The sequence below is a fragment of the Berghia stephanieae genome, chromosome 6, assembly GCF_034508935.2.
Source record: "Berghia stephanieae isolate SIO BIC M18660-M18661 chromosome 6, UCSD_Bste_1.3, whole genome shotgun sequence".
NCBI classification, from domain to species: Eukaryota; Metazoa; Mollusca; class Gastropoda; order Nudibranchia; family Aeolidiidae; genus Berghia; species Berghia stephanieae.
Window position 1 is genome coordinate 52,336,601 of NC_088365.1, and position 8,932 is coordinate 52,345,532.

An 8,932-nucleotide genomic window follows, 5' to 3' on the forward strand; every position below is an offset into this window, starting at 1 on the left:
TATTTTTTAAAAGAATATTTAACATACAAAAGGAAAACAAAAAGAGTAAGCATCTATATCGCGAAATATCAACTAAATACGCACATAGATTTACAAGGGGTCCCTTGTAACACAGCGTGTAGGACAAGACATGATGCCAGTGAGGCGATATTATAATTTATTTTTTCCAACCGAGACAATGCTGTCAAAGGATAATATGACATGTACTCATTTTACACCTGCGGTGAGAGAAAAATATGAGTACTGCACCTTTACTAAGGACTCTAACATGCGCCGCTCTGATTCGGGAGTCTTTGCAAAGAAGAGGATCATTTAACCCTTTCCTTACCAGCCATTTTCAGAATTTTCCCCAATACGTCACTCCCACCCAACGCAAAAATAGTTTTTTCTTACTCAAATAGAAAAGCAACAAATATATTCTATGCATAATATTGATCAGCAAAATGAACTCTACAACACAGTGTCACGTTTTTATAGCTATAATAAAACATTTGTCGTTAAATTTTGTGATTCACAAAAGAAATCTGAACGATAAAAGTGCTGGTTGAATCGTAACGAATGTGTTGATTTTCCTATGGTTGGTGATGAGAGGGTTAAATCGATCGATATTTGAAGGACGAGTTTTCTGGCCAAGTTTTTCAATTCTAGTTTTTCCATTGTACGACAGTTCACTAGATAAAGATGTTGACATATGGAAGTTGTAGTAGAATTTCATGAAAATACACACAAGGAAGTACAAATAAATACTTGTAGATAAACACCACATCATAAAGACCACGAATCATCTCGCACAATCCACAAACGCACACACACAAAAAAAATTGAGCTTTTTTATAGAGCTAGAAATATCCACTAAAAGTGCTCAAAGTGCTTTACAAGGGGTCCCTGGCCAGCAGCAACACTTGACACGTAGGACTAGACATGACGCCTGTTAGACGATAGTACAATTTTTTTCTAACAGAGACAACGCTGTTAACGGCCAGTTACTCATTTTACACCTGAGTACGGTGGGAGAATATGAGTAAAGAGCTTTTTCCAAGGACTCAACTCTATGCGCCGAGCGAGGCTCGAACTCAGGACCTTCCGATCCGAAAGCGAGTGTCAAACCACAAGACCACGACATAGCCGCACAACAATATGTTACACACTCACATTTGCATCCAGTAGTCTTTCAAAATTTGGTGTGATGAAGTATTTGATGCCCTCATCGGCGTTGTCCAGTGTGACGCCCCTGAAGAATAGGATAGTGAGAACCACGTAGGGAAAAATGGCCGTGAAGTAGACAACCTGTATTGGATGATGATGATGATGATGATAATAATTATGATATAATTAATCATATTAATGATAACGATAAAAAAATTACAAGTGACAAGTGCGACTGTTCGCGACCCCCCCCCCCCCCCCCCCCCTTCTCTCTCTCAGCTAGGCAGTGGGTGTCGTATCAATAAAATCACGGGTTTGGATTTCTGAAACCCTGATATTTTAAAAAAATTATATTTCCCTGCTTTATAATCTGGCATTTATCCATACGCTTTATTTCTCATCATTATTTTAATTTTATGTCAATCATGGAAAGTTTATCTATAGTCTTTGTTTTGTTTTTGTTTTTAAGGGTTTTACGGCGCTTGCAAAACATTAAGGTCATATCAACGCCAGTAAAAAGGAAGAAAATGGGATAGTAAAAAGTTCTAGAATTACAATTAAAGTACAAAAGAAAAGGTGAGATAAAGGGGAATTGGTTCAAATAGGGTACAGATATATACACTATCAAAGTACTTAGTTAGATATCACTAAAAGTCTCATCCAGACACAAGCACAGGTCCCAACTAAGAGGAGTACACTCAAATGTTTACAAATCATATAATATAATATGTAAACTAAACATAATACAATGCACAACAGAGAGATGATTTACAAGGAAAAAAATATCATCTTCCAAAACTATAACCATACATTCGACTGTTTCCCTCCCAGCCAAGGAACTCCAGCCAGGGCCAGGACAAAACCAAGTAATCTCATTCCAAGACAAAGACAGGAAACAATTGGAAAACGGGTTGGGGGGATAGAAGACACAGCATGTACCTCCCTGCCCACTATGGGAGGTCAGGATCCCCACCCATTCAATTGTCTTTAAAAAGTAAAGATTAATACAAGAGTCGTATTTTGGACTATCAGACAAAATCAGGGTCTAATTCATCCTATATCATACGGCTTGAGAGAGTAACCCCCCCCCCCTCCGCCCCCTCCCACCAAATGATAAAAATAGAAAATAAAAAGCCAACAAATTTGAGATTATATATTTGGCAATATCCACTATCAACACGTCCTCAAATCGCTTTACAAGGCTTAAGGGGTTCCTACCCAATAGCTACATTTGGGGTAGCGTGGCTCAGCGGTACGGTCTTTGCTTCCTACCCGAAAGGTATCGAGTTCGATCACATGCCGCTGCGCTGGGTGGCCTTGAGCAAGTCACCTCGCCTTAGCTCAATTTGCGGCGCTGCGGCTAACGCCTGGGTTATTCCAGTCTTCCCTTGGAATAGACCGTAGAGAAAAATTTCCCCTATGGGATGAATAAAGGGATTTTTTTAACATGTAGGACGAGACACGATGCCTGATAGGCGACAGTACATTCTTCTTTTTTTTTAATTTCGACAGAGACAACCCTGTTAACAGCTGAGTACGATGAGAGAATGTGAGTATAAAAGAGCCTTTATCAAGGACTCATATATGCGCCACTCATCAGAGCCGGACTCGAACCCCGGACCTTCCGATCTGAATGTGAGTGTCATACTAGTAGACGGCTATGTGGTCTTGTGGCGCATAGTTGAGTCCTTGGAAAAGACTCTTTACTCACATTCTCTCATCGTACTTAGGTGTAAATGAGTACCTGGCCGTAAACAGTGTTGCCTCTGTCCGAAAAATTGTAATATCGCCTAACAGGCGTCATGTCCTATATGTTAAATGTTGCAGTTGACGAGGGACCCCTTGTAAAGAGCTTTGAGCACATTTAGTGGATATAGTTAGTTCGAAGATGACGTCACTCAGGTCTTTGTTATTGTTCTTTGCCATCCGCGTTTATGAGTAATGCTCACTGAGCTGTATTAACCTGACTATAAACGTTCATGGATACACACAGTTTTGTGTGCTGGTCCGTTATACTTCCGGATGGCAATGTTATGAGCTTCTTAACCAAGCGCATACTATCTATTGCGCTATATAAAAGCTATTTTTTTTTCGACCACATAACCGAACATTATGGCGATAGACCAAGAAAGATAAATCTAGAAAGGTAATCAAATGTCGTCAGCATTAATTTGGCAAATGACTCCGACATATTTGACGTAAGACTCAACATTAAGAGACTGGATTCATCTTTCTCCACAATGAAAAGGGCAAGTAACTCTTTGCCATACTCTGGAAAAACCCATATTTGAAAATTTGGCCAGAAAACTCGTCCTTCAAATATCGATCGACTTAAATGCACATCGTCTTGGAAAATACTCTCAAATCGGGGTCTTCGCGAAGTCCCCGGTTTGAGAGTTTTTTTTTTTTTGTTTTTTTTTTTCAAAGACGATGTTCATTTAAATCGATCGATATTTGAAGGACGAGTTTTCTGGCCAAATTTTCAAATATGTTTTTTTTTTCCCCAGAGTATGGCAAAGAGTTACTTGCCCTTTTCATTGTGGAGAAAGATGAATCCAGTCTCTTAAAGTTGAGTCTTACGTCAAATATGTTGGAGTCATTTGCCAAATAAATGCTGACGACATTTGATTACCTTTCTAGATTTATCTTTTCTTGGTCTATCGCCATAATGTGGTCGAAAAAAAATTTCCATTTAGATGCTATATTTGTCACAGCACTTGTCTGAGGGAAAAGTTATGCCTATTTCTTGAACAATATCGTCTGGGCGAGCATCAAGTGTCAATGTATCCATTTCCAAAATAGACAAATAAGTAAACGAATGAATGAATGAGTAAATAAATAAATAATATAAATAAATACAAGAAAATAAAAAATGTTTCACGGAAAATCCGTAAGGATTACGATGGCATGTCGATACTGTCAGACAATGACTTGAGACCTTATGAATAATATAAATCATAATGATGATGAGAATGGTGATCGTGATGATGATGATGATGATGATGATGATGATGATGATGATGATGATGATGATGATGATGATGGAAAAGATGATGAAGAAGAGGAAGAAGTAGTAATAATAGGAGTACTGGTAACAGCAGCAGTAGTAGTAGCAGCAGCAGTAGTAGTAGTACTAGTAGTAGTAGTAGTAGTAGTAGTAGTAGTAATAGTAGAAGTAGTAGTAGAAGTAGTAGTAGTAGTAGTAATAGTAGTAGTAGTAGTAGTAGTAGTAGTAGTAGTAGTAGTAGTAGTGTAGTAGTAGTAGTAGTAGTAGTAGTAGTAGTAGTAGTAAAAGTAGTAGAAGAAAGAAGAAGAAGAAGAAGAAAGAAGAAGAAGAAGAAGAAGAAGAAGAAGAAGAAGAAGAAGAAGAAGAAGAAGAAGAAAGAAGAAGAAGAAGAAGAAAGAAGAAGAAAAGAAGAAGAAGAAGAAGAAGAAGAAGAAGAAGAAGAAGAAGAAGAAGAAAGAAGAAGAAGAGAAGAAGAAGAAGAAGAAGAAAGAAGAAGAAAGAAGAAGAAGAAAAGAAGGAAAAGAAGAAGAGAAAAGAGAAGAAGAAGAAAAAATGAAGAACAAAATACACTACACTATCAAAAAAACAAAGGAAAACCAAAACGGCAATATTGGCAGCCGCAATATAAAAATTGAGCAGTATACAAACACTAATCAACAAAAATGGAATGATAAAGCAAAACATGAAATATCTAAATTTCCCCTATTTCTCCACAAGAGAATATTTGTTTTTAGGGTCGGTCTAACAAAAATAAAAAAAAGAACTTTGATGACTCAGACGACTGTCAAGATACAAAGCCCAAGCTAGCGGTAGAAGGTCAAATTTCTTGGACCCCAAAAAGACAAACCAAAAAAACAAAACAAAACAAAAACAACCCCAAAAGCAAAACAAAACAAGAAATACAAACCATAAAAACAAAAATTAAAATTAAAAAAAGAAAGGAATACAAAAAAAAAAAACTATTTTAAAAAACTAAAAAAAAAACAAAAAACAAAAAAAAACAAAAAAAAAAAAACAAACGAATAAAAAAACAACAAAACATCGAGAAATCGACAGCATAGCTAAAATGGCTTCTCTAGGTTTTAAGTGCAACGCCTCATTCTCTTGGCTATTTAGACTTGACTGACATACAGCCTTTTGTCTCATAGTCACATGTTTGGGACGCCTCAACCACCGCCTTCTCTATCCTCTACTCTGTCTAAAACCACTTGATATTTTGTAGTGTCTGAGGACCCTGCTTAACACAATGTGATTTGTCGTTGGTGTTCTTAATTCTTCCTATATATTTATGCTGACCAAACGCTGTCGTCTGTTGTATTTAGCATCACAGGATGCAAAAATATGTTGTCTTTTTTTCAAAGGAGTATTTATATATCACAATGTCCATTAACCGTTTAAAAGGAGCATTTATATGGCGCAATGTCCATTAACCGTACTCAAAGCACTTTACAGCCGTTCTCTAGCCAACAACATTACTTAACATGTAGGAAAAGACATGACTCCTGTTAGGCCAAAAACTCATTTTACACCTGAGTGCGGTGAGAGATCGCGAGTAAAGAGCCTTTTCCAAGGAATCAACCATGCGCTGCTGAGAGCGTGACTCAAACCCTGGACCTTCTGATCTGAACGCGAGTGTCATACTACTAGACCGCATTGCCACACTAACTAACACACACGGCGATCCGCTTTCCTAGTGTTGTTGTCATACACCACAAAAACACCGAGTCACACATAATATTATGTGTCAGTGCATGACATGGTTGTGTTCTTAGATTATTAATTAATAAGACGTTTTATTCCAATAATCAACAAACAAACTTATTACAATAAAGAACATTTAAACAACGTGACATAAGATACATGTGTACAGGATGACGGTTGGATACAGAATGACTCTCAACAAGGTAGTAACTTGAACAAACGCTAGTTGTGAACGACACTACATCAGATGGACGATTCAAGTTACGATACTTGAATACAGTAACTTTCATTCACAACAGACATAACCAGTCGGAAGGTGAACATTTTGGATTTGCATTGTTTGCATTTTCTGAAATAATATGCTCCCCAGAGCATTTTAATATTTATTAGACGTAAATCGGGTTATTTTTCATGAAGTTATGATCAGAGGTATAGGAAAGATATCCAGCAATTTTATCAAATTTTATACTTTTCAAACTTGACTAGCTGTAAAAATATTTATAGAAGTGAAATTAAGCTTTGATATTACCCGAAGATGTACAAAAAGGGTTGATTTAATCAGTTATGACAAGAATTCATTTTTGATCAAAATAGACCTTCTAACTAAACTTAGCAATATCTCAACTCAAACCGTTTCACCATCAGATTGATTACGTCATTCACTGCAACATGTATTATTATAATAACACGAAGCACCCACCTTTCCAGTTGTTTTAATTCCCTTGATGAGACAGAAGAAGCAAATGACCCACGCCAGCAATAGACACAAGACGAGGTCCCATTTGGGCACACCAAAATCGTTGATTGTGGAGCTGAAGTCTAGAACGTTGTGGCTGTAGGTATGGTATATGTTTGAAAACAAAAAGAACTGGTAAAAGTTCGTATTTCTGATCATTTTAGTTCTAAATTTACTTGTTAGGGGTTCCATTCATCTCAACAATATAACAACAGTTTTGTGACGGTGAGTTATAAAAATAAAATATCATAAATTTTGATAATTCTTACTCCTTACACCATAATATCTGCTGATGGGCGTGATGAATGCACATTTATTTATAAAGAAAATCCCCTTATTTTCAGACCTGCCTACGGCTACGAAATATTCGTATAATTAAGACATTTCAGAACATCATGAGCATTTCTAAGTCTTTAAAAGTTATTGAAAATTAAAGTTGATGCCAGACTATATTTATAAAAGGATTTTGAAGTGTTATTTAATCCTTGTGAGAGCACATTGCTGATCAATGAAATTAACTAAAGGGACTAAAAAAAAAACAAAAAAACTACTTGAGCTTTTATATAGCGCAATATCCACTAAACGTGCTCAAAGCGCTTTAAAAAGGGTCCCTGATCAACAACAACACTTAACATGTAAAACGAGACATGACGCCTGTTTGGCCATCTTACAATTTTTTTCCGACATATAGACAACGCTGATAACGGCTATGTACTCAATTTACACCTGAATACGGTGAGAAAATGTGAGTATAGAGCCCTTTTCCAAGGACTCAACTTTGCGCTGAGCGGGAACTCGAACCCAGGACCTTCCAATCCGAAAACGAGTGTCATTCCAAAGTCCTCATAGCCGCACTCTTTTCAACTCCTAAGATTTACGAATTTTAAAATGTGACCCTCCGTCGGGATGATTCAGACCCCAGAAAGTTAATTTAGAGATAGAATGATGAGAAATTGGACCTTAGAAGCTTTTATGAAGCAAAAAATAGTATTTATACTCCAGCATGACGTAGAGAAATTAAACCCAAGTTTGATATTGGTGGCTATAAATTCAATTTCGCTCACCGAGTGGATCCCGACATAATACCGCTTTGAGACGGTGGGTCACAAATGTTTATGAATGCAGGTCTGCTTATTATTGTGACAACACCACAGACTCACTTCCAATATTCCTCAGACGCCGATGCCAGTTTCCGTCCAGTCATTTTATTAAACAGAGTGAGGTTCCACAGTCCTATCTCTTGGCCGAGGTCCGAGGTGCACAGCCCGACAGGATCTTTCGTTTGACCCTCCTTGTCACAGTCGATCTCGGGTAGCAACTGATTGCAGTCTGATTCGAGAGTTTAAAGAGAAGATTTTAGAAAGAATGAAGTTGACGTCACTCAGGTCTTTGTTATTGTTGCTTTTTGTCATCCGCTTTTTAGGGGGTAATTCTAAATAAACTGTATTAACGAGACTACCCAAAATTTCCCAGGGTTTTACGGGTAGTTTTGTGTTTTGGTCCGTCATATTTCCCGGATGGAAAATGTTGGAGCGGCTTAGTGAAGCTTTTATAAAATCTACTTTCACACCCTTTACAATAGTTTATGTAAAATACCCACAATATCCGCTTGCCGATACAAAAACTGTGTAACTTTGGAGGTCTATAGTCTGATTGATATTATTTTGTGAGAACACATCACCAAACCGGCCGTCTAAAAGCAATACCAAAGAGCTGAATGAGCGTCCCAAAATTGCTCTTTCTATAGGGAAAAAAAAAGTGTAAATTTCCAAAAAAAACGGTTTCAATCTCATGGGGAAGGGGTGAAGCCAGTCCTTAGAAAAAACTGGTGCTTACCCCTTCTTCTGGTTTCACAGTGATTTTATCTCATTTCTAGCCTAAAAAATTAAATACTACTACTACTACTACTATACTACTATACTACTTTTACCCACTACTACTACTACTACTACTACTACTACTATTGGGTACTAATACTACTATGCTACTACTAATATTTCTGCTACTACTACTACTACTGTAAATACTATACTACTAAATACTATACTACTACTACTCTTCCCCCTACTAATAATATACTACTACAAAAAAAGTAACAACAACTACTACTACTACTAATTTCTATAAAAAACAAAATACTATACTACTACTACTTCTAAATTTCTACTACTACTACTAAAAAACAACAACAACAACTACTACTTTCTACCCATACTATACTACTTTCTACTAAATACTACTACAAAAACAACAACAAAATAACTACTACAATACTACAACTACTACTACTACTACTACTACCACTGCTTTCTGTGCTGCAAATACTACTAATAAGGTACTAC

General features: G+C 36.8%; 1 protein-coding gene across 1 annotated transcript in view; it reads right to left on the bottom strand.

Moving 5' to 3' along the window:
• The window catches only part of LOC144975890 (sodium- and chloride-dependent glycine transporter 1-like), a 16,775-nt gene that overhangs the window by 7,568 nt on the left and 275 nt on the right, over positions 1 to 8,932 (bottom strand). Inside the window, exons 2-4 of the mRNA XM_078920076.1 lie at positions 7,751 to 7,919; positions 6,555 to 6,687; positions 1,153 to 1,287 (exon numbers count right to left, since the gene is read on the bottom strand). Coding sequence (XP_078776202.1) covers positions 1,153 to 1,287; positions 6,555 to 6,687; positions 7,751 to 7,919 — 437 coding nt within the window. The remainder of the gene's footprint in view (positions 1 to 1,152; positions 1,288 to 6,554; positions 6,688 to 7,750; positions 7,920 to 8,932) is intronic.